This window comes from Phaseolus vulgaris, chromosome 5 (genome assembly GCF_051622355.1).
Source record: "Phaseolus vulgaris cultivar YP4 chromosome 5, ASM5162235v1, whole genome shotgun sequence".
NCBI lineage: Eukaryota > Viridiplantae > Streptophyta > Magnoliopsida > Fabales > Fabaceae > Phaseolus > Phaseolus vulgaris.
This window is the reverse complement of record NC_143502.1, coordinates 21,887,126-21,914,493: the sequence shown is the minus strand read 5'-3', so window position 1 is coordinate 21,914,493 and position 27,368 is coordinate 21,887,126. Positions and strand designations below refer to the sequence as shown.

The 27,368-nt window shown below is 36.7% G+C and overlaps 1 protein-coding gene across 3 annotated transcripts; it reads right to left on the bottom strand.

Moving 5' to 3' along the window:
• Positions 1-107: 107 nt before the first annotated feature.
• Positions 108-26,590, bottom strand: CLUB (TRAPP II complex TRAPPC10/CLUB). 3 transcript variants are annotated; one of them, XM_068643757.1, is made up of 21 exons: positions 26,160-26,590; positions 25,399-25,628; positions 14,388-14,569; positions 13,631-13,814; positions 13,390-13,480; positions 13,053-13,213; positions 12,476-12,565; positions 12,220-12,381; positions 11,930-11,991; positions 11,676-11,766; positions 9,422-9,585; positions 9,095-9,305; positions 8,350-8,895; positions 8,031-8,243; positions 7,411-7,792; positions 7,235-7,325; positions 7,025-7,109; positions 5,356-5,545; positions 4,164-4,456; positions 3,310-3,400; positions 108-619 (listed from the first exon to the last, which is right to left on the bottom strand). In XM_068643757.1, the coding sequence occupies exons 1-21, from the start codon at positions 26,221-26,223 to the stop codon at positions 438-440; spliced, it is 3,765 nt and encodes a 1,254-aa protein (XP_068499858.1). In that variant the 5' UTR covers positions 26,224-26,590; the 3' UTR covers positions 108-437. The 3 variants fall into 3 exon arrangements, with proteins under 3 accessions (XP_068499858.1, XP_068499859.1, XP_090158158.1); XM_068643758.2 differs by having other exon boundaries at positions 14,388-18,572; positions 24,401-25,628; positions 26,160-26,522; XM_090302032.1 differs by having other exon boundaries at positions 9,095-9,300; positions 26,160-26,512.
• Positions 26,591-27,368: the final 778 nt, after the last annotated feature.

Sequence of the window (27,368 nt, the reverse complement as noted above, 5' to 3'; positions counted from 1 at the left end):
CATTTTTCACACTACAAATTTAACTGTATGCTTATTAATTAATGAGATGGGAGAAAGTTAGGGGGACGGAGGGAATCAAGAAAATGTTCGATGCTAGGGAAGCAAAATGATGAAAATTGTATATGGTGGTTCCTACCAACATTTATAATTTATATATAATAATGAGACAAAAGAATGCTATGATCCGTTTATCTGTCTATCGTACAAGAGCACAAAATTCTACTGTACATGCGCCAGGGTTGCTGCTGCTGAAACTTCGGAAACTGCACGGAGGCTACAGGCAACACAAATCCAACTACAGAGATTTTTTCATGCAATGAAATTAACAGGCACAAAGTTACACTTCCTACTTTACGGAAATAATTTTTTTTTCTCAAACATCCTAAACTCCTATAGAACACAAACTCAATCAAACTTGAGTATCGCATAGTGAAAACTCATGAAGTAACTGGAATGCAGAATGAAGAACTGAGAGGCGGTGGCAAAACACAAACCAGATGTGGTCCAGCAGGCTTGCAGCTTATATTTGCCTCATCAACATCTGGCAACCCTAGTAGGGGAGGGCGAACATAACCAGCCACCAGTGGCATGCATAATACAGAGATAATAATTCTTGCCCCTGTCATGACAAGAACATGTAAATAATTAGCTCAAACAAATTCACTGTAGAGCGTTAACCACACACATAGAGAAACTGTTAGGATCCAAGAATTATAAAGAGAAGAAAAGAAAGGTTTTTATTGAATAGAAAGAAAAGAACAAGAAATAGGAGAGCACTCTCTCCTCCAAGGGTTTCCCCTTCACAAAGAGCTAAAGCTCAATCTACAAAAATATTACACACTCCCCTCCCCCTCTCCTTCTTTCTTATTTATATCTAACTAGCAAATCAAATAACAAACTCATGACTATTCTAATTCTAACTAACTCCTCCTCCACTACGTGTAACCTAACAATACACTCTTACAGAAAACAACATTGTCCTCAAGGTTGGAACAGCGGAACCTTTTCTCCGTGGCTCATCTTCAACACCATGATCTTTATCTACGCTTCCTGGAAGTATTTTGTGATATTGTCTATCTTAGGGAGGGAACCCATTGGCTACTGAATGCAAATTCAGGTCTGGAGGCTTAGGTGGTGGTGGGAATGAGTGGGGGTTTTGTATAAAAGTCTCTGCACCCAGTAAGTTGAAATTCCAAGATTCTGAAGTCATTGATGTTCTAGCCACCTTCATTATCAAATCTTGATTCCACAATGATTTCTTATGCTTATGAAGTAAATCTGAATTTGAGAAAAAATGATGCTTGGTTGCATCTCCACCTTCAAATTTCTTACTGGATAGCTCTATAATTGGCCTCTCAAGAAAAAGATCATTACAGCACATAGTCTTCACTTTCTTTATTGATGCATCCCCTTCTGCCCTTATCATTTCAGTTTCTCTTGCAAATCTCACTTCATTTTTGGTTTTTTCTTCGCTGCAGAGAATGTGATTCTTCATATCTGAACCTTCTCCAACATCTTGGATCCTCTTCTCTTCATCATTAACATATTTCTCTCCTCCCTCCGAGATTTTGTCCCCTTTCTTGATGTCCCACAACAATTCTTTAATTTCTTTGAAGTCCAGAAGGCTTTCCTTCAAGAACATTGTGTCCGCTCTAACAGATTTCTCTCCTCCCTCAGACATTCTGTCCCCTTTCTTGATGTCCCGCAGCATTTCTTTTATTTCTTTCAGGTCCAGCTTCAACCCAGTAATGTCTGCTCTCATTTCCGCAATCCATCTTCCTTGTTCGCTGGTCAACTCCTCCAATGCAGCGGTCCTCTGTTCCATCCTCTTTGTGTATCCTAACAATCTCTCTTGTTCAGATCCGGCAGGTCGGACCAATTTGTTAGGTACCCCGTAAAGGAAAACAGGACACACAAAGATAGAGATAGAAATTCTGAAAATTCCTCTGTTTATTGTGATTCAGTGTTACAGGAAGACAAGCCTTCAAAAGGAACACCCTCCCTTTCTCACAGGACTATTCCTGTTGACAAAAACTAATACTCCAAAAAAACTCCCTCTCCCAAAACCTGTTGGTCTTTATTTAAAGACCAACCATACCCCCCTAACCACTAACTGCTCCCTTAACGGTTCCTAATGTTTCTCCTATGGTACACCTTTCCTGTCATTTCCCTATTCTTATTTTCTGTCCTAACATTACTCCCCTCTGACACAGCAACCTTGTCCTCAAGGTTGAATTCAGGAAATTGTTCTTTGATTGTTGTCACGTCCTCCCACGTAGCGGTGTCCCTCTCTCCTTTATTCCATTTTATCAATAGCTGTGGAATATATGCTCCTTGGATGAACAATCTTCGTCTATCCAATATTTCCGTTGGATACCATTCCTCTGTTGGGCCTTGCAACTCCCTAGGGAGCTCGGGTTGAACTTCTTGTGTCCCTATTGCTAACTTCAGTTGCGATACATGGAAGACCGGATGAATTCGAGCTGTTTCTGGTAGCTGTAGGCGAAAAGCCACCTTCCCTACAGCAGCCTCCACTTGAAACGGCCCATAATACTTGGCTGCCAGCTTTGGATGTAATCTGTTTGGCATTGACAGTTGCCTATGGGGCCTGATTTTTAAGTAAACCATATCACCTACTTTAATCGGAGAAGGTCTCCGATGGCGGTTGGCATATTTGGACATCAAATCCTGCGCCCTTTCCAAGTGAAATTTGAGTTGTGAGAGAGCCTCATCGGTAGAAGGTAACCAGTAAGAGAAAGAACAAGAAAAAATCACACAGATAAATAATGTGGTTCGATTAAAGTATTAAGGAACTTCAATCTACGGGAGAATTCACTAAACTCAGATTATAACTTCACACTTTCTCTCACAGCAAACTCTCATTCAAAGTACAACACAAACGTTAGCCTACAGAGGTCCTATTTATACAGTGATATCGTACATCTAACATACTTGAAAGGCGTCTAGACTAACGTGAAAGACACATGAACAGTGCTTCTAATTACTGAGTTGGAAATTCCACTTAGACGGTTTCACTGTATGGCAAGTCCTAGTAGACACTATGAGACTAGACAGTCCAGTGAGACCATCTACCAAATATGATAGAAGCTGCATATCAAATACTGGACAGTCTAGCATGGTTAAATGGTCTAGGAATCTTTAGAGAAGATTTTGCTGAGTCAATCTTCATTAAACAAAATTCAAATATGAACAAAGGACATAGCACATTGCAAGTCATTCAACAGTGGAAAATATGTTTCTCATTTACTGAAAACAAAAAATTTCTAAACAGTCAATGGATCTAAGTACCTTGTTTTGAGGACAGAGATGCGTATCCTCTTTTCCTCCCGGCTATCATCCAATTTCCAGAATTTGCGTTTACCTCATATAGCACCTCATCCTGTCAAAATTAAAAACAAAATTGTGGCATCAAGCAGAATTAAGAGTTGAAGATCGAACAATAATCTCAGTATTTATCCAGATTTCAGGACTCAAAATTCAGACACCATATGTTTAACCGAAGTTTCCTCTCCTGTTTCTCCAAAGAAAAGCATACAGCATGTTGACATCATTCTATAAGAATAACCATGCATGCTTAGTTTTTTTTTTATTGGCAACCATGCATGCTTAGTGGTGGGGGAAAGGATGGAGGAATAAAATTGTTGAGGGAGTAATAGGAAGAGGTGAAATGTATTACTACATTTGGAAGATTGGAGAGAATATCATGGATGGAACCAATAAAGAGAGTTTTTTTATGATGAGCCCATTAAAATTGATGCAAAAAAATATAAGTAAATGGAAGGTTTGTATTTGTACCAGTAACTTTTCTTTCTTGTTCCCTGACAGCGTAAGTAGAGGAAAAAATATAACGCCCTCCCCCTAAATAACCAGTTCTCGTTATATGTTTAAAAAGAAAAGAAGAGCCTCTATTTTCTGTCCTGTCTCAATTTGTTTCCAAAAATTAAGGTCCCTAGGATGGTACAGAAAATATCAAATACACAAATAATTAGTATTTGTATCTTCACTTAGCAGTGAAACCAAAAATAAAAACACAAATAAATTGAAGTTGGCTATTTGAAATCCGCAGCACCAGAGAAATAGGACACCATAAAAATGTAGGATTGAAATGGAATCAAAATTGTTCTCTGCTTATTTGAACTTACATCCGGTTTAGAAACTCCTTCCTCATCCAAATCCTTTAACCTTTCCACTCTCCATTGCATCTTAATTAGTTGTCCAACTCTTAGGCCATTTGAAGGGAGAGGAAGAAAACCAACAGCTAGGCAAGGATCAAGCACAGGCCTTTGCAAAGTAATTGCACTCCTGAAGATTAACTCTTGTCTGGCATCATCAACTCCAGTAGATTCATTCATGACAGGAGGGTGGGCCCCAATTGTTCTATTACCAGAAATTCCGTATTTGATATATAATATGCTTTCTGGTTTCTTCCTGGCTTCTGCATTTTGTTTTGAAAAATCAAATCAACTTATTAACTGCATAAATCAAGCTATAATCATTTCCATATGTAAGATACTTTTATTGGGACACAAATTTTTACAACAGGTAAATCCGACTATCACTCAGCTTGACAATATGTCAAGACCTCAAGAAAAATAAAGAATGTCATAATGCTTTAATATATCTATAGTATAACATTCTATTGACATGCAACTCATGCTTAATGAGTAAAAACACTCAAGGACAAATTTAGTAGAATGAAAATATGTTAGATAAGACGATAAGGAGAAGGTGTGGAAGGTGTATTATAGAAGCAGATTTAAGAATACTGATAAGTGGGTATTCGGGTAGTTTTGTCGGTTACGGGGACTCTTTTTTGTATGTGTTGTTTTGACAGGAGTAATACCTGTGTGAAAGGAATTGATTTCCTTTGTGAATGTTTGTGTTCTGATAAGGTGTTGGAATAATAGAAATCATTCCCTTTTCGGTGTTCAAAGTGTGAATCTTTTTCTTTCTCTTTTGAGAACGTAACAAAATATGACCAATAAGGTAGTAATATAATCAAAATCACTAATCAATTGTGCCTGCGAACTAACAACAAGAACTAGAAATCAAACCACGGTGTTTAACATACACTACATGTTAAACATATAAGAACAAAGCCCTCAAACATATTTCTTGCTTTTAAGGAAGATCAATATTAAATTTCAAAAGAAAAAAAAATATTAGTAGAGTCATTGACTGCTGCAATTGGCCACAAATTGGCTGCAATGGGTGGGATTACAGTTCCCAAATTCTGCTGTGATTAATCAGTGCATTTATCAAATTATTTGGTGTAAAAATATTAAAAGCAACAATAGCATCATTTCAATGATCTCCCCAACGAAATGAAATTACCTTCTGCATTTGTCTTGTCTAGGCAGATACTAAACAAAATTCCTGCTTTGGAAGTGGGAGATATGATTAGCGGGAAGAAACTTGAATTAGCTCTACCCTCAGTTTGTCCAGTATGAACAAATCCATCTTGAAGATCAAGCCAAGCATCATATACGCTCAGTGTAGCCTTTACTTCAGAGTGAAGTATTACCTAGAAGTCATGAGAACAATTATGTACTTTATCAATGAAAAATAATCCGACAAACTCAGATTAAATGTATCCATGAGAAGATATTATTCTTATATTTTTGTATAGATATACAAAAATCTTCATACAAGTAGAAGGCTCAAAATAACTTAGACTTTTGCATAACATTAGCAGTTGAATGTTGCTATAAAGAATAGACCATCCAAAAGTTTAAGCTATTTGGGAAGGCAAATGAATGATTTATATATAACACATCCCCTCATGCAAGGAAAGCTTTGAAACATGGACAGTGCTCAAGTCTACAATAACTTCTTTAGAAATTTTAATTAGAACGGAATTATTGAGGGGTGTGATAACATGTCAACCCAATCATACCAAAATTTAACTTGTTTGGTGGAGCACCAAATGGTTTTATAACAAATGAACAATGGTTTGATTGAAGCATCTCAGAATGAGATGCCAACCTTGTCACCGACCTTACAGAACTACTACACTTGTCATAAATCAACCATTCCAAAAGCATAACAGTGTGTTTCACGAATTAAAAGTTCATTCCCAGAAATGTAATATTCCCATGTTTGTTATAACTATTGAAAAATTATTCCCAAGATTGTTTATTCCTGGGAAAGTTGTAACTTATATTTTTACTGTGTTTTTCTACATTTTCATTCCCATGGAGAGGAGTGGGAAAGCAATATTCCCTTAGGAATACTGGAAGTCATTTTTAACACACCTGTAACATTCTTTTTTGCATAAATTTTATTGAATTTTTTTTAAATTATAATGGTATTCCTCCTTGGAATATCAAAATGTAACCAAGCATGTTTTTATATATACCCAAGAATAACATTCCTAGTTACAATACTTTTGGGAATGTCCTGGGAATATAATATGATACCTTTCCCCTAAGGTGTTAGGTAAAGGCCCATGAATGGTTTTATAATAACATATTTAACATACCATGTAATGCAAGAGCCCTTCGGGCTTGAAGTGTGGACAAAGCACAGGCCTTCTACATTGTGCTTAAATTAAATTTCTTATTAGAAAATGAGAACAATGATCAATTTCCAGACAACTTGGTCGTAGACGCTCTGATATCATGTCATTAACCAACTGTATTAAAAGCTTAATCTGTTAGGTGAAGGTACATAAATTAGTATTTAAAATCTATATGGAAAAAAAAATGATAGTTGAAGGTACATATTCTTTTATGATGGCTAAGTAATATGAGAATTCCTTGAGATTTACATATTCAATCTATCTTCCATTTTTTCTCTCTCCAGGTAGCAATCAAAGTTAGTCCAAATCAAAATAGGCAATGGATGTATTCTTCCCAATTTTGGGACAAAAATCAATGGAATGGACTATATTTTATGCTTTGATTCCCTTATTTTTTTTAATTCACGATAGTTATCGGCATTTTTTTTATCAGCATATTATAATCAAGTGTAATTAAATAATTATGAAAATAAATATCCATACCTGCAGAAGCAGGGTGCCATCATTGCATTTATCAGTAACACGTGTCCTCACATAGAAAGGATATGTAAAATGTACTGCTAGGGTCCTGAATATCAATGTAAGAGATTATTAAGCAACCAGTGGCAGAGTATCTAAAGTCATATTCATGACATGCAAAATTCAACAGCTGTATGCTGATTAAAACATAAGGATGAACGAAAATGGAAAAACCTTTCAAATATCTGATTGTGGAATGCTCCAAATTCAAGTTTCAGAGCTATTGTTCTCATTCCATCAACAATACTCTCTCTCCTTGTTGTGGCTGGAAAGAGAAAACAAAATAAGTACTTATGGTTAAATTTAAAAAGGGCATGTATGGAGCCATCAAAATGTGTCACCATCTTAACCTGAAGAAGATCCTGTGCTGAGGGTGTCACTGATGGCACGAACCAGAACCCAAAGAATAGAAGGATTGTCACTTGCCCAATTCGGAAATTCTATTTTACCATCATTAAGAGTTAAACGTTCAAAATTTTTATCAGAATTTATTTGAGCACTGTCATTCTGCAGCTGATCATCTTTATTCTGTGACACACCAGCATAGCTTTCCATCTCAATTACATGTGACTCTTTAATCTCCAACCCTGGACCAGTATCGATATGCAAGACAGCAGCTTTGAGGGAGTATTTTACTGGTCGAACTAAAATGCCAACCCATTGGTGTTCATTTATCAACAAAGCAGATGAAACAGCAGCATCAAGATCAACAAGAGCTCTAGGTTTGAAAACCTAAAAAAAAGATAAAAAGGCATTATTAGATAATTAAATCTGTTTTTTTTGTCATTGAAAAGATAAACAGCACCACAGAAAACAAATGGTAGATTGTAATCACCAGAAACCTATATAAGATCAATTTAAGTTCAAGTTATGTACTGATCAAGAGGAGAACAGGAAGGAAGTAATTTAATAAGAATAAAAAATCCCTAAGTCACATTCCATTACTTTTTCCAGCGTGCTAAAAGTCTACCTTCAAAATGGGTTTAGCTGGCTTTTCATAACTCATAAAATCATCACTATCTGCAGGACCAACTTTTGAAAAACTGTGAGATCTAAACCTCAACTGTCCAATCTGTCCAGTAAGAACTCCAAGAACATAAGATCCTGGTTTCTGAGGTGGTAGATCTAAGGTAATAGTATTCCGACCAGGGTGTAACACAATAGCTGTAGAACTCTTCAATGCCTAAAACAATTTAAATAAATGCGTTAATCAGAGAAGAAATAATTAAAGAATATATACTGCTCATACTGTAGTTGGAAAGAGTAAAATAGATCCTACTAACAAATACCTTTACACCTTCATCAGTATTATATGTTGCATTTAATGTAAGACTGATTGAATCAAGAGTTATATCATCTGGAAACCCACTCCATACAGTTACAGAAAGAATACCGGGATCCCTATCACATAACTCCAAAGGAGGCCCAGGATTTCCAGAAAATGTTATTAATGATGATACATCAAGAGGTACAGGGTCCTTCATTTCACTATGAGCAAGACGAATGACTTCTGACTGAAAGGCTTGGCGCTCCTTGGTCAAAAATAATCCTTCATCAAGAGAAAGTAACCTCACACAAGATAATAAGTAGCCAGCTTGATCATTGAGCATCTTCTGACACTCAGCTAAATTGGGAAGGACCTCAGCCAACAAATCCTGCCATCCTTCACCAGCATACAGTGCACAAACCTTCTCATACGATTCTGCAGCCTGATCAAAATTCCCATGCTTAAAAGCAACAGCTGCTATCTCACCATCAAGGACAACACCATGTCTTTTCCACCAGGAACGATGGTAATTGTCAGCAGCACCTTTAGTTAGCTCTAAATATTTGTGCTGCCCATAACCAAGATACATATTAATCTCGTACTCAATTGGAAAGATATGAACATGTTTACAAGTATTCAAGGAGCATGCAATAGGAGGAAAATGTAAAACACAATCAGATATGTGGATAATTATCAAAAACTCTCAACGAGGGACCTTAGAAAGTAATTTCATTGAGCTTTTGCTATGCATCACACCAAGATCATACCTCAAATTCCTCAGATGATGATAACGATTTCAACAGTTCTGGATTGGAAATGGTTTGCTTCAAAGCATGCTCAGCAGCAATAAAAATCTCAGCAAGCCTCATTGGTCGGTCAATTGAACTATCAAAGTTTCCTGGTGATGAATTTGTACGTGACATAGAATTTGCAGGTGCTTTGTGTGGTGATATTCTTGTAGATGCATCGAAACCTGATCTGTCAGCATACAAATCAGATTGATAAAAAAACCCAAATTGTAATAGGAAATATAGGATTTCTGGCCAAGTCATGAGAAAGGAATCCATCTGTAACAATATATAGCTTTTCATTACCCATCCAATGGACCCTGGCGATTGTCAAACATTTCAGACGCATTTCCAGCTGAAAGTGAAGCCCTAAGCCTGTTGGCCTCTCGCAGAAGAACAGTAGGTTCAAGGGGCAGGGGTTTCCTTTGGATACCAAAGTGCTTGGTTCTGGAAGTTGTTTGGAGAATAAGCTACAAATATATAATCACATTATTTAAGGTGAAATATGATGGGTATAAATCTCGGGATACACTTAAAACATACAGCATGAACTCAATTCAACCCATTTCATATTTAAAATTTTTTCTTACTATTTCAAGTGAGATTCTAATTCTACTAAAAGAAAGTGTTAGGATGCTCCAACACGGGTAAGCACAAGAGGGGGAGGGAATATAGATATAAATAACAAAACTGGCATATGTGGCAACAATTGTTGAAAGTATCGTGAGTCTGCAATACAAGGGAAGAAAAGGGAAATGAGAGAGGTTAGGTAATCGTTTGGGTAGAATATTTTCTATCATGCCACAGTAAATTCCGTTCCTACAAAAAACATAAGCAATTTTTTTCAACTTCTAACTAAGAAAATATTTTCAATTTATAATACAAGAATAAAAGAAATGACAAAATGTTAGAGAAAGAAATTAGGGTTCCAGTCAGAACAGCGCAGCACGAAGAAGAGATAGAGAAGAAGGGGAGAGAAGAAAATTTAGGCACCACACACACATGAAGATACAAAAAAGGAAGCTTGACAATCGGACTTCACATCATTGAACCTAGGGAAGTCAATTCTTGGCAATCTTGTTATCCCAGAATATGCTGTGTTTTGGAACACCTCTGCCCATTGAAGAATTGTAATTGGCTGAAGAAGATTGATGAATAAGTTATTGGACAGTCTCTTTTAAAGAGTCATTGAGGGTTCTTTGAAGAGATCCTGCTAATAAAGCCAGTCGAGCCCCCAATCTTGAAGAAAAACATTCTTCCATTTTTTTAAAAACCATTGCATTCCTTGTAGAATCAGCCCTGTTTCCTAGCAGAATCATCCAAGATTGATACCAATTGTTAGAGAGAAAGAAGTTAGGGTTCTAGTTGAAACAGCGCGGTTGGGAAGAAGGGGAAAGAAGAAAATCTAGGTGTCACACACACGAAGATACAGAAAAGGAAGTTTGATAATCGAACTTCATAGGATTCATTTCAAGGTAATAGTGTTTTCAGAGAATGTTTGAATAATTATTTTTGTAGCTACTACTACTGATGTAACTACTGGCAGTTAGGGTTTAACTAACTACTACACAAACACAAAACACCTTTAACCAAGAATTAAGTGAACATGTTTACAAAAAAAGTGGGTTTGAAACAGTTGCATGAAAAGCATAGACATATGTTGCTCCTTGGTGCCTTTGGCTGGTGCAAAATATGTGGGCTTCTAGGGCAATATCTTTCAATTCCAATAACCTGTGAATTTGTTTACTGATGGAGGCCAGACAGACCAGTTTAGAAAACAAATATCATTGACTGCTACAATTACTTTGTAAAATTCACATCAACTGTGATGCGAAGATTCTAAAAACTTTTATGTTGGCTATTGGCTGCATCATACAACCCTCCTCTATTTTATACACATGGAACTGGGCATCAGATGACTAGATCTTCCACTGCCAGTATCAGTCTTAAAATTCAACTGAATTTTAACAAGTGTGAAAAAGCATTATAGTGTAATAGACCACAAACCCCTTACTAAGAAGGCTTATGTGAGGAGGAATAGAGACAATAGAAGCTCGTTCTGTTATAATAATAGATCACACTAGCAGTTAGGGTTTAACTAACTACCACACAGAACACAAAACGCCTTTAACCAAGAATTAAGTGAACATGTTTACAAAAAAAGTGGGTTTGAAACAGTTGCATGAAAAGTATAGACATAAGCTCGTTCTGTTATAATAATAGATCACAACCATGTAAATGACTAAAGGCGGTAAGTTATAGAATGGGAATGGAGAAGGGAGAGGAGTGTGTAATCGGATATTATATGAGTGTATTCTGGGGAAATTAATGGTCTCTCAAATACCAGTGACAGTGTATTGTATTCACTTCTGTTTTTCTCTCTCTGCGCCACACGGGTACTGGGTCAGGGGAGACAAGTTCCTAATTAAGATCCTTTTTCATACCAGCTGATATCATAGTGAGATATCAAGGGGTGAACAGTTATTTTGTTCATTATATTCCGTTGGGTGACAAAATCTTATAAATTGTGAAGTCATTCCCATAATTATGACTACAATACCTTTTCTTTCTCAAGCACCTCTGCAGATGCGTCAGCAGGAAGTGAAGGCCAAACAGCTGGCTTAGGCCAAGGTAGCAAGCTGAGGGAAGCACTGCTCAAAGGGAAAGAAACAACTATTAAACAAGAAAAAGGGAGCACGATACCAACTGTGATGTAACTAATCATGCATTACACGATTAATGAAAGGAATACAGTATGATCTGATTAAGAAAATGCAAAAGAATAAGTTGGTCTTCAATAACAAAAAAAAGTACCTGTTGACAGGGCTTCTTTCTATATCAGTTCCAAACCCAATTAAATAGGCAAGCCTCATGAACTGCCAAGATATATAACATTTAGAAAGCAATCCTTGTTAACAATGGTATCGGAACAATATCAATGTAGTTGGTAATCAACATGGCAGAGAAAATGAGGACGAAAAAGTGCCTTTGATTCAACTCCATTTCTAAATCGTGCATTTTTGTCATTGGAGTTGTCTCATTTGAAGAGCGCATCAAAACAAAATAGTTATCCAGTCTATTTACCAACTTCATGAGAATCCTACCTTAAGTCTAGATAGAGAGTATAGGTCACCCAGAAGACGAAAATACTCCTTCTCTATATCAGGCGCCACATGTCCATCAGTATAATTTGAAGTGGTTGCTTCAATTAAAGACAAGCAAGCAGTTGCTACCCAGACTTCACGCATACAAAATGGCAGAATACGCTGAGAAGAAATATCATATTGAAGTCAAAATGGAATAATATAGTAATATGGACATGTCAAGAGAGCATTATATCAAAAACAGTAAATCAAATACCTCATGCAATGACAAGGATTTAGAGAAGCTTATTATGAATGAATAGCCTCGTGTTGCAGCCTCAATGGGACGATTTAGCTTGAATAAGAGCTGCAAAATGACAGTAATTTAGTAAGCCACATAATTCAGGTAAAAGGATGGTTACTTGCAATGTAGTACCTGAACACAAATTGTCAATGACAACAACACAAACAGATAGTCATTAAAAGGCTTCAGACATTACAATTTTTGAAGTAAAATCATCTCTAAATCAGTGACAAGGACCAAATAGATCAAACTTTAGGAATTGTTGAATGGATTAGTAACAAAACAGGTCATGAAGGATGGTACAGCGCTGATATCAGTTTTGCACCACAACTGAACTAGACAGGGACTGATTTTCAGTATAACCGGCCAGTCCAATTTTTAGAACTATGATCTTAAATCATATCATATCACATCATAAATAATAAAAGCAAAGAAGCAGCTAAGCTTACAAACATCAAAGAAGACATTGGGGAAAAATCAATCAAAATTTGTTTTACAACTAAGCTGCCAACATGTTTAGTATTATATAAGTGCTCTGGGCAGGGCAAACCTTTGATTGACATGCAAATAGATACTGTCTGAATTCAAACTCCCTAAATGAATCCTCTTGAACCATCTGTGTCAATGGTTTATTTCTTGTATTAACCAATGCTGCCTGATCATCACCATGATCAGCCCCTCCAAAATCTCTCTGCTTTCCAGTCATGTTAACTGCATTCATTTCAGTCATATTTGAATCAATTTTCATTGTTCACAGGAGATTATCTGTCAGACACAAGATTTAGTGTCGCATGAAGGGGCTTTTATAAAGCACAAAATTTTCAATCAAAAACTTCAACTCCACTTGGCTACAACAATAACAGAGAAGGAAACTAAGCATCATGCACCTGTTTCAAGATAGCAGAGTTCCAGCTCATCATATTCCCGTAATGCATCATCATGAAGGTGGGCCATTTCAAACATAAAAGCCAAGCTTTCCTGAGCACAGAATACAAATTTATTAAAAGACTCCAAAAGCTCCTAGAATAAGCAGAAAGGGGAAATTTATAAAGAACAACAAAGGTTAGACTTTCATAAGTCAAAATCATTTATTGGACTTTAAGTATAATTCATCAAAATAGCATTAACCTTCAGAATAAAAAAATTGCAGAAGTTCCAGACTGGCATGAGGCGCTGTTCACTGAGCTTTCGTATTTCATCCTCATAAAATTGTACACGTCTATCCAGCGTATTTCTGATGCATTCCATTATCTTTGATTCTAGATCCTCCCAAAAGTTTGCTTCAGGGAAATGTATATCATATTTGCAACATCTAGATGAGGAAGAAACCGTGTTAAAAGCATCAATTGAGAAGGAAATAAAATTCTCCTAAAAAGCAAAAGGAAATTAAGTTGTGTCATTAATGCAATTAAACTAAACATTAATCAATATAAACTTGAATAACCAATCTTTTTTCCTTCTCAATGGTTATTATTTCTGTTTGGTAACTATTACTATTTTTTCCTAACTCTACCATCAAAATTCTCAATTACTTCCATATATAATGTTAACAGATGATTCCATAATATTTATTTATGAAAGAAAGAAGACACAGTATTGATCTAATAATCCTATTGAAAGAAAGTATAAGATTGAACCTTGAAGCTAAATTTCCAAGCACCACTTTTGCTTTCTATATCGACACATCAAGTTCATACTAAGCAAAACAGTTAGCAATTAAATAGTTTAGATTCCTACATGTTGATCATATTCTGTAATATCTGTGAAAAAGTTGATAAAACATATTGACTTGAAAAGAATATCAGCAAACTATCAACCAAGACATTCAAACTTCTATTGGGGACGGGAAGAGTACACTTATTGCAAGTCTAATTTTTCAAGTTACCTTTCTCTTTTTTTGGTATTAAACTCCACTTCGAGTCTGGCATATACTTTCTTTGCCATTTTGTTTGCCTGATCGTTAGCTGGGTGAGCTTTTGATACAAATACAACAAACCACTCCCTTTCGTCATTTTGGACAATTAATTTTAGACGTGGTTTAAGGATGGTTTTGAACTCATCCAGATCCTGGGAATAAAATTAAGAGTTAAACTACGCAATACAACTGAATCATAACTGAAAGGATTATACACCAAAAACCTATTGAAGCCCTGAAACTAAGCTCTTGTAATGGATTTTGGCATCAGATTCTCAATACATACTGTTAAAGATTTGAAGAACTCCCAAAAACATGAAAAAATATCAGCAATGTTTTTCACAAGCAAGAAAACTAACCACAATCGGGCTAATTCCACATGATAGTTATACACCAAGTATAGATTAACCTATGAAATTAAACTCCATAATGGATTTCGTCAGAAGATTAACAATAATTATGTTCCAACATTTGAAAAAACTTCCAAAAACAGGTAAAAAGTTATCAGAATTGCTTTTCACAAGAAGCAAGGAAACTAGCAATAAATCAGGACATCAGGGCATCATCAAGCTAATTCAACAGAACCAACAGGCAATAACATTTAAAATGCAACTTAATGCTAACAAAAATTATAAATGGTGAGCGGGAAATGCGTGCAGAAACAAACCTAGTCAAATCCAATGAATTAAAATGGATTCATGATAGCAACTATCTGAAGACTGAACATTTTAAATAAAAAAGGATGCCATTCAACTTATGGTCATAGAAGCTAAAGAAGTCAGGTGCAAATCCAAAAATGTTGTTTTTCCCAAGAAAGCACTTCACATTAAAGTTCATCAGAAATTGAAGCTTGGACAAAGAATACACACAACATTACCCTGTGCTAAAACAATATAATTATAACAAAGGATTAACTAAGACCAAATTTCAGCTCCCCTAAATAAAAAGGTATCATAACATATAAGAAATCAGTCATCTTAACTAAAAGCTCAAAAGTTAAGTGCAAGCCCAAGAATGTATCTAAAACAGACAAAATGTTATATTTGATGACAGATATTTCTTTTCCCAACAGAAAAGGGATTGCAAAAAGTAAAAATAAAAGTACCTTTCTGTGTAATCAGTTTTATCAAATGTATTTCAATGATACGTTATTCACTAACCCAGTAAAAACCTATCTTTTAACTTGGTAAGAATTGAAACAATATGCCTTGCATGTTATTTACCTGTTACTTATGGTTTTTCTCTCACATTCAGTTGCACGAAATTTAGCTTCTCTGAGGACGTGTTTGAGTAAGATTCATAAAAGCTTTTCCAAACACTTCCTAAGTTATATATCAAGCATCCATAAGGATTAAATGAATCAAAATGTAACAGAAAGCTGCAAACTGCGGTAAAAATCATAGTGGACCTCCCTCATCTTGAAAGGAATAAAAAAAATGTGTAGCTTGCGAAACTGATTGATAATTTTATTGAATCAAAAGGGCAGTTATATAGCCTTCAAAACATGTACCCACAAATATCTTCTATTCTCTTGATTAATAGCAATTTATTCTCTCTATTATAACATAAAAAAGAAAAATTCTCATCTTCTAATTTATAATAATAACAATACTTTATTTTTTCTACTGTAACAGCAAAAACCTCTTCATTCTCTCCCTTAAACTAAATGCAACTGCAATAAAATTAATTTACTTCATTGAAATCAAGCATTCTCATCATTTTCCTAATCTTCTAAAAGGTCTCAAGTTTCAAGGTTCTAGTCATTAAGTCTGCAATCTGATCTGGGTTCCACAATGCAGCAACTTGACTTTTTCATCTTTTGCAACATCACGCATTCTAATATGTGTGCTTCTTCCATGCATGACTGGATTTTTTTAAAGTTTTAATAGTTGAGTTATTAACACACATGATGATCATGCTACCTTCTTGAGCATGGTTTAAGTTTCTCGAAACTTTTCTCATCCACATAGATTGACGCACACAAGCAGCTGCAACAACAATAAACTCTACTTCAGTAGTTGAAAGAGCAACAACTGGTTGTTTTTTAGACATCCATGACACTACTCTTGAGCTCAATAAGAAAACATAATTAGATGTACTTTTAGAATCTTCTTCATCTCCTGCATAATCAGAATCTATGAAAGCAAGCAAATCTTCTCCTCCTTGTAAAATATCCCAAAGCCAATAGTTCCCTTTAAGTACCTTAACATTCTTTTTGCAGCTTGTAAATGCAATTGAGTTGGTTTTGATGCATACCTGCTAATTAAGCTCACACTAAACATTATATTAGGCCTTGTAGTTGTAAGATACATCAAACTTCCAACAATTTGCTTAAAATAAGTGTCATCTATAATTGCACCATCTTTGTTAATTTTAAAACCAAAACATTCCAATCTTCTTCAATACATTCGAACAAAGTTTGCTCATTTGGGCATTTTTTAAATCCTTCCTTCATGAAGTGGGACTCCATATGATTGAACAATGTTCTTGGAGCTTCCTTTAGGCCATATAAAGCTTTACGTAGTTCGTATACTTTGTGCTCTTCCCCTTTCTTTACATATCCGTTTGGTTGCTCAATGTACACGTCCTCACTTAATTCTTCGTGAAGGGAAGCAGATTTGACATCCAACTAAAATAAAAGATGTCTCATCCTCCGCATGCTGCAAGTACCACAATCATTCTTATGGTATCCATGCGTGCAACATGGGCAAACACTTCAGAATAATCAATTCCATGTTGTTGGGAGTACCCTTTGCCACTAATTGTGCTTTATACTTATCAACTTCACCAAACTCATTCAATTTTGTCTTGAAAATTCATTTCACTCCAACCTTTTGCTCCTATGACTAAACCCATGAACTCCCAAGTTTGGTTCTTTACTATTGAGCTTATTTCATTATTCATAGCCTTCCTCCATTTCTCATGCTTCACAACTTAAAAAAACAAAGTTGGATCATCACTCATAATGTCTTGTACCATGTAGGCCTTTGCTTCTTCTTCACTCAACCCCTCACCACTCACAAATCCTTCCACCAAGCTAGTGTCCAACTTTCAATTGCATTTGCATGTGAGTTCTCTACTTCATTTCTAGCATCACAACCCTTTATATTATTTTAATTGCTAACATGACTACCCCTCACATTATTCTCCCCAGCATTATTGAAACCCTCCTCTTCTTCTAAACCATTTTTGTTACTCTCACTTACATGCCTTTCTTAATGGGGATTTGCAGGAAGAAATTTATATCGAGCAACCTCCCGATTTTGTTGCTCCAGGGGAGTTTTCTAGATTGGTATGTCATTTTCGCAAATCCTTATATGGCGTCAAGCAGTCTCCTAGGGCTTGGTTTGGAAAATTTAGCGATGTTGTTCAACAATTTAGTATGACTCGCAGTGAAGCAGATCATTCAATTTTTTATCGTCACTCGAGTGTTGGGTGTATCTATCTTGTAGTATATGTTGATGACATTTTTCTTACGAGCAGTGATCAGCATGGCATCTCACAAGTAAAACAACACCTTTGTGAACACTTTCAGACCAAAGATCTTGGCAAACTCAGATATTTCTTGGGGATTGAGGTAACACAATTCAATACTGGTATTGTTATCTCTCAAAGAAAATATGCATTGGATATTTTGGAGGAAATTGGGTTGATGGATTCGAAATCGGTTAATACTCCCATGGATCCCGATGTCAAACTTCTACCCAATCAGGAGGAGCCTCTTTCAGATCCTGAGAAGTACAAAAGCTTAGTTGAAAAATTGAACTATCTCACTGTTACTCGTAATCGTCATGTTTAATACTCAATGTGAAGAGCATTGGAATGCAATCATTCGTATACTGGACAGTAAAGGCTCTCCTGGAAAAGGTTTGTTATATGGTCATAAAATAATAACTATACTAAAGTCATTTGTTATTTAGATGCTGATTAGGCAAGATCTCCAATAATAAATAATAACTTTATTGGGTTGGGATGGGAGGCATTAGTCATTCTGCATGGCCCAATTAATTAAAGCCAAATTGGTGTTTTCTTTAAAGCCAATTGCCACGATTTCCATTCCACTTGACTCCTTCTCTTCCAACTTCCAAGTTCCACCACTGCATTGTGACTAGATTTAGAGAATCACAACTGATTTATTTCAGGATTCACTGATCCCTCTTATAAGAGTATAGAGAGAAGGAGAGATTGAGAGAAGAAAGATAGAGAATGAGTAATCTTTATTATATGATTCAGTGCATGATGTACAGGGAAGGCTGGGTATTAATAGTACCCAGCATGGTTATAGAATCGAGATTCGAATCGTGAATCGTTTTTCGATTTTTTTGAATCGTGAATCGAATCTTATTATGAATCGTAAGATACATAATAGATAAAATATGATATATTTTTAAATCAAAAATCAAAATATGAAGTTAAAAGATTCAATCCACACAATCACAAAACATAAATACTTTCTATTCTATATTTAAATCCTACATCCTAATCATCATTTCCGAGATCAAGGTCACTTAGATCATCTTCTTCCTCTAATATAACATTCTTTTGGAGCTCATTTTCATCCTCCACATCTTCAACTATATCTTCAATCTCATTATCATTTGCATTTACAATAGATTTTCCCTTTTTATCAACTTTAGTAGTTAAATTTCTTGGACCTCTCTTCCTTTTGTTGCTTGGAGCTCCCTCTTCAAGAGTAAATAATTATTTATAAGAAATTAAAAATAATATAAACTGTTTTTATTTTATAATACAATTTTTTTAAAAAAAATATAATAAAAAAAAAATAGAAACTTAAAAATATGGTTCAGGTTAGCTTTTTTGAAAGTTCCTGATGTTTTCTAAAAATTCAGCTTTTCTGAGAAGTTCAGAAAGTGGCTCAGTGGTTCAGCTTTTCACTTTTTTAAAGAGGCGGTTGTTTAGAGATTGGTTCAGAAACTTTACCAAATAATTTTTTTTCTGATCTTCTCCCTTCTTCTCCGGTGATGGAACTCCTTAATCCGTTCCTCACTTTTCTTCTTCTTGCACTGCTCTTCTTCTCACCTCTATCGCTGGTAAATTTCAATTTTTCTAGTTCCTCACTTTTCTTCTTCTTCTCTTCTATTCTCCCCACTACATTCTTCCCCTCTGCGTTCTTGACTTTTATAGACAAATTCATGGTCTTTCTGGCTGTTCGCTTTGTTTTTTTTATTAAGATTTTTGGAAAAAATTAAATCTTTCATCTCCTTTTTCGGATTTTCACTATCTTTCTTTTTTTTTCGGATTTTCACTATCTTTCGTTTCCTTTTTCGAATTTTCCAGAATATCATTGATTCGAAAATATCCGAACCGAATCGGAAATAGAATCGAGAATCCACGATTCTCATGATTCACACGATTCAAAGACCGATTCATGCCAAAAACGATTCATAGTCCGATTTGAATCGATAACCCCCTATTTTGAATCGAATCGCGATTCGTATCGTACGAATCGTACGATTCTAACTACCATGGTACCCAGTGCAGTAGTAATACAAAGTAAATGTAAACAATTAAGACTGTTATATACAGTTGATACTGTTATACCTAATAACAGTTACTACTGTTATACCTAATATCCCCCCCTTAAATTGATGGTTTAGGATACACCATTAATTTATGCGAGAAGGCTGAAAACGGGCCAACACTTAAAGGTTTCGTAAAGACATCAGCGATCTGTAGTGTAGCAGGGACATGTAGAAGTTGTAACTGCTTTTGTTGGATAGCATCACGAACAAAATGAAGGTCAAGTTCAAAGTGCTTGGTCTTGGAGTGCATAATGGGATTGGATGCAAGGAGAACAGCGCCCAGATTATCAAATCGAATGGTGGGAAGAGTAGGAGGAAGACGAAGTTCAGTGAGCAGATTCTGTATCCACTTGAGTTCAACAAGCGTGGCAGCAATGCTACGATATTCAGCTTCAGTGGAGCTGCGAGAAACAACCTTTTGTTTCTTTGAAAGCCAAGCAACAGGATTCGATCCAAGATAAACAACAAGGCCTGAGGTGGATTTCCTGTCATTAGGGTCAGAACCCCAATCAGCATCAGCAAAGGCATTTAGTGTGAGTTGGGATGGGCGCCGAAGATGAAGCCCATGAGTGGTACTGCCAGCAAGGTAGCGGAGAATACGTTTAACAGCATTCCAGTGGTGATGTTGAGGGTTGTTCATGAACTGGCACGCTCTGTTGACGCTATAGGCGAGTTCTGGACGAGTCATGAGTATATATTGAAGCGAGCCTACCACTGAGTGATAGAGGGAAGGATCGTCTACAGCAGTGGTAGCGTCTTTTGTGAGACGAGTTGTGGAGAGCATGGGTGTTGGTTGAGGCTTGGAGGAGAGCATGTTGGTTTTATGGAGGAGATCTTGAATATATTTGGTTTGAGAGAGATGGAAGCCTCCATCCAATGTCCAATTGGCTTCAACACCGAGAAAATAGTGGAGAGTGCCAAGATCTTTTAGAGCAAAATGTTGACTGAGGGAGTAAATCAGACGCTGAATGGCAGTGTTAGAATTCCCTGTAATTAGAATATCATCAACATAAATTAGGACAAAAAGAGTAACGTTATTGTGGAAGTGAAGAAAGAGGGAGGTGTCACTTTTAGTGGGATGAAAACCAAGAGAGATTAAAGTGGTACTTAGCTTGCGAAACCAGGATCTAGGTGCTTGTTTCAACCCATAGAGAGCTTTGTTAAGTTTGCAAACAGTGTTGGAGTCACCAGTTTCAAAGCCAAGAGGTTGAACCATGTATACAGATTCCTCAAGATCACCATACAAAAAGGCGTTATTAATATCAATTTGATTGACAGACCAGTTTAATTGAAGAGCTAGAGTAAGGATAATACGTATGATGACAGGTTTTATCACAGGACTGAATGTTTCAAAATAGTCAAAACCTTGTTGCTGATGAAAACCTTTGGCGACGAGGCGAGCTTTATTGCGCTGAAAAGAGCCATCAGCATTGTATTTTATTTTGAAAATTCATTTGCAACCAATGGGTTGAACCCCAGGAGGAAGAGTGGTGAGAATCCAGGTGTTGTTCGTGGTTAGAGCAGCAAGCTCTTCCTGCATGGCAGAAAGCCATTGGGGAAGATGTAAGGCTTCTTTGGTGGATTTGGGAAGAGGCAAAACAGGTGCAGCAGTAAAAGCACTTGGACCAAGTAGAGCAGTTTTCGCGCGTGTAAGCATGGGGTGAGTGTTTTGAGGAGCAGGATTGAGGGGAGTGAAAGTAGTGGAAGACAAGTCAGAGTGAGATGACATAGAAGCAGTGGAATCAGGATGTTCATGGGAAGAATCTGAGGTGGTTGGTTGTGAGTCAGGAGGTGCTGGTTGAGATACAGAAACAGGCGGTTGCTGAAAAACAGTTAAAGAAGGGGAAGAATCGGAGTGGGGGCTATTAGTGGGTGAAGAAACAGAAGAGAAAGGGTTAGATGAAACAGCATAGGGAAAAACAGATTCATTAAAAGTAACATGACGAGTAATATACATACGCCCAGTTGGAGAGAGGCACATGTAACCTTTGTGATTGGAGGCATAGCCAAGAAACACACACAAAGATGAACGAAAACTCATTTTATGTTTATTATATGGGCGAAGAAGAGGATAACACGCACATCCAAAGGTTTTGTAAAAAGAATAATCAAGGTGTGAGTTAAACAACAGATAATATGGACTTTGATTGTTTAAAACAGATGTGGGTAAAACATTAATAATGGAAACAGCAGTAGTGAAAGCATAGCCCCAAAAATGCATGGGTAATTTTGAACAAGCAAGTAAAGTCAATCCTATATCAACAATATGCCTATGCTTACGTTCAACAGAACCATTTTGTTCATGAGTGTGAGGGCAGGTTAGACGATGAGATATGCCATTAGATAACAAGAAAGATTTAAAACAGAGAAATTCTTTTGCATTGTCAGTTTGAATGCTTAATAGAGGAAAACTAGTTTGTTTTTCAACATATAATTTGAAAGATTTGAAAACAGTAAGGGCTTGAGATTTAGCATGAATTAAGTAGAACCAAACATATCTAGTATAGGCATCCACAAAAGAGATGTAGTAAGTAGCACCATTAGTTGCAGGGGTAGGAGAAGGCCCCCAAATGTCAATGAAAACAAGCTGTAAAGGTTTAGAGTATATAGTTTGAGAAGCATTAAAAGGAAGCTGATGGGACTTGCCAACAACACAGGACTCACAGAATGCACGTTTAGTAGTAAAAGGTATATTACAAATCTTCATAATTTGGTGAATCACTCTTGGTTGGGCATGACCAAACCGGGAGTGCCACAAATGATAAGCAGAAGAGCCAGTAGTAATAGCAGTATTGTGAGCAGAATAGAGTGCAGTTTGAACAAGATTTGGAAACATATAAAGACCATCTTTAAGCTTGCCTTGGAGCAGGATTTCGTTGGTTCCCTGACGTTTAACAAGGCAAACATCAGCATGAAACTCAAAGTAAACGTGATTATCACTTGCAAACCTAGAAACACTTAACAAATTTTTAGAAATAGTAGGCACATGCAGAAGATGTTGTAAGGAGAAGGTATTATGGGTATTAAGATCTGTAAAACTGGCAGATCCAATAGAAGTAATAGGAAGCTGGAAACCATTACCTACAGCCACCTTTTCCGAACCTGTGTAAGGAGTGGTTGTGGAGAGATTGTTGCTGTTGGCAGTGAGATGGTGGGAGGCACCACTATCAGGATACCAAAGCGGGTCATGGAGAGTATTGGGAGTTCCGAGGATCGAAGGTTCATCATCACCAAGAGATCTAGAAAAATGGGCAGTATTAGCAGTAACTTGAGATTGGGTAGAAGAATCAAATCTATGCCAGCAGTGAAGAGCAGTGTGGCCATATTTTCCACAAATTTGGCATTGCACCCGGGTTGAAGAAGAATTAGATGGTGTTTTGGGGAAGTTCTTGGATGGTGTAAAACGAGGTTTTGAATAAAACCGTTGTTTAGCAGGAGCAGCGAGGCGGAAGGAGGAGGGATAATTTGTAGAACTGGAGTTGTAATGAGAGAAAGAATGTGGGACAGAAGCAATATTGGCCTGCAAAATGTGATCAACCGATTGTTTATTCCTTTCAATACGATTTTCTTGGGCAAGAAGCAGCGCTTCAATGTCTGCTACTGTGTATGGGTCAAGGCGAGATGTGACAGAGGTGATAAAAGGGTCGTATTCGTCAGATAGCCCATCAAGAACAACTTCAATGTGATCTTCTGGAGAAATTGGACAACCCACAGCAGCCAATTGGTCCACGGTTTTCTTGATATCAAGAAGGTAGGCAGAGATGGAGCGATCCCTCTTGGGTGTACGCAGTTGCTGTTTGTGCTTCTTTATTTGAGCACGAGTTTGAGATGCATAATGGGTCTGGAGTTTTTCCCAGACTTGGTTTGAAGTTTCCAGTCCAACCATCTGAGTTAGGATACCTGCAGTCATGGATGCCAATAACCAGGCCAAGATTGCCTGATCTTGACGATCATACTGGATGTATTTTGTATTAACAATTGGGGAAGAGTCTTCTTCGGCAGAGATGAAGCGCGGAGGAGTGCAAGAACCATCCAGAAAATAAAGAAGGTCAAGGCTGCGAAGGGTAGCATTAACCTGCTGCCGCCAGACAAGGAAATTGTCTGGATCCAGTTTCAGAGGGATTGGGGTATGAAAGATATGAGGGAGAAGAACCTCGGGCTTGGAGGAAAAATTTTCAGAATTGGGTTCAGTGGTAGATGATGAGGCCATTTTTGGCTCTGGATACCATGTAAGAGTATAGAGAGAAGGAGAGATTGAGAGAAGAAAGATAGAGAATGAGTAATCTTTATTATATGATTCAGTGCATGATGTACAGGGAAGGCTGGGTATTAATAGTACCCAGCGCAGTAGTAATACAAAGTAAATGTAAACAGTTAAGACCGTTATATACAGTTGATACTGTTATACCTAATAACAGTTACTACTGTTATACCTAATACCTCTCTCCCATAATTGTGACTCACTCTTCCCCATAATCTCCTAAGAAACTAGGAATAATTGAGTTAGATATAATGATTTTATGTGTATATAAATTTTTATAAAATTTGTAGGATCTTACGATCCGTGTTATGATCTTCCGATGTACGATTTATATTTCTCTTTCCGATCTTGTGTAAGATCTCGATTTTGACTACCATGCTTTAGGGTCAAAAAGGCAATAACCCTTTGACTCATCACTCACACCTACATGATACAAAGAAAACTCTTATCACCATGTTTACCTCTTTTTGCCTCTCGTATGTGCACATATGCTATGCAACCCCAAATTTTCGTTTCAAGGAATCCTAAACAATCTTGGATGTGCACTTGTCCAAGACTAGTTAAAAGATTGATCTATCAATGGCTCAAAAAAGGATAATGTTTGACGTTATGATCATTTCTCTTGGTGTTTTCCATTTGTGCATCAATCAACACAATCCCTTCATTGGGCTCCTCAAAACTAGTTTTAACCAAGCTCGATAGACCATTGGCACAAAGAAGATTTTCCATCAACTCAGTCCAATTATCATAATGTAAACCATCAAAGTGAGGATTTTTTTGTTGAAATCTTTGTCACACTCATCTTTGTGTTACACTCTCTTCTCTCTTAACTAAGCTGCGGCTTAGTTATATGTATTAGGCCCAGTGGGGGCTCTAAAACCAACTTGAAAGGAATAATAAAAAGTATATGTATCTTGCAAAACTGATTGATAACTTCATTGAATCTAGAAGGTTGTTATATAGCATGTAACCTCAAATATCTTTTCTTCCCCTGATTAATAGCAATTTATTCTCTATATTATAACATCAATAAACCTTCTCATCTTCTAATTTATGATAATAACAATACGTTATTCTTTAACAACAAAAACCTCTTCACATCTAACCTCAGATGTGATTAAAACATGAAATTTTCTACTACAACCTAAACTATATAAACAAATGGAATTATTGTTACCTCACAGGTGACAAGTACAACTGTTGCGTAAGGCTCTCGAAACCAAAATAAAAACTGCTCCTGAGGGAACCGGCTGCGTAGTCTTGAATCAGTAGTTAATATAAACTCGGCCGGCAATGTGTCAACAAAGACAGGGTTCCGCGTCTTGTTATTCAAAGTCGCCCGTTTGAACGGCAAACGCCCCTCAAAAGCAGGTTTGACAGTTGGCCACAAGTCACTCACATCCTCCACTGAGAATCAGTTTGAGAAAGCATCAATATAAAGTCAGATGCACACACATTCTCACATACACACACATCCAAATCAATAATACTACACCTATCGTTAATTACTGTTTCTGCTTCCACTGCGACTATTCACTGTCAACAATGACAACAGTTGTGATTATTTTTGCAGTTGCCAACTCTCTCATCTTTACCTATCTTTACCTTAAAACGATCATCACAATACATTGTAATTGAAGAGTTACTAAGTTCGGTTATTAGGATTTCACCTCATTTCGATGATTACAATCAACAATTATTGACAATACTAATATCACAGGGGCAGAAGAATAAAATGCAGTGAAACGCAACTAAAACCCTACACAACGATCTAAAACTGATACAGAGCTCCTTTAAAGATAAAAACGGAAAGAAACGGAGCGTTTTGATGTGATTGCGAATAGCATAATGCTTGGAAACCACGAGCGAATGCAGAGGGAACGGAGGAGATTGGATCTTCCGTTACAAAACGATGAGAGGAAGATAGTGATGAAATACCTGAAATGACGAGGCGATCGGAGGTGTTTTTTATTGTCTGGAACTGAGCGAGGAAGTTGGCCATGGCGGATCTGAAGAATCAGGAAAGATCCATGGAAATGAAATCACGGAGAAAGAGAGAGAAGAGGGTGCCGTGGTTCAGTGAGTGAGAGTGTTGAGTTGGATGAGCGAGTTGGGAGAGCTAGTTGGAGTATGGAGTTCGGAGAGGTCACGGTCCGCAGATCTAGTGCTTCGCGGTGTACACCATCACCGTTCGCACATTTCATCAGACCGTTGCCTCAGCCGTCATGTAACTCTCTATGTATACTTTTTCTTTCCGTGGAACAATGTTAACTGCACTTTGCTTTGCTTCTGAGAATAATTAGAGTTAATAGCGTAAGTCTATTTAGTCTTATAATCTTTTGTTTTAACGAAACACAGTCACTCTTTCCCATTTTTTTTTTAATTTTGTGGGTATATATATATATATATATATATATATATAATATTGAATAAAAAATAAAATAATTAGGTATGTTATTTATTATGTATAATACTTTGACATATTAACTGTGTATACAATATAAGGAGTTAATTTTTGTTCTGTTACCTATCTTGTTATATTTTGTTTTCTTCATTATATTTTCATTTTTATTTTAATATTATCGTTTTTGTTTTTTTATCTTTTATATTTGTTGTTTTTTCTTGAAATATAAAATAGAAAAACAATTTTTCTACACCAACTAGAGAAGCTGTACTGTATTGTTTTTTTATATATATTATAAACATTTAATTATAGAAATAAGTAAGTTTTAATTTTTATAAAACTAATCATTTTTTTCTAAAGTTAAAAATCATTATTTTTCATTTCTAATATGATACTTGTACCGACCGGTCCTCGGACTCGAGCGTTGACCAAAGTCATGGTGGGGCTCGAAAGGCTGGGTCCACCGGAAAGTTCAGCAGGATCGGGAGGAGTCTCGTTGGGCTCACGGATAAGGAGAGTTGAGGAGGGGGCGACATCGAGGCAGGGCGTGGAGGCCTCGGGCCCAACTGTAAAGATGGACCAAAAAGGTGGTTTTCAAGCCACATCCCAGTTACCAGTAAGAAAAGGCCCAGATCACGAGGTATCCGAGCATGGGGTGTAGGGAATGCGGTAGTACGCATCACCATCAGAGAGCCACTGGGAAAGAGACGACTTGTAAGGGTCACGTCCCAGGGGTGATCTAC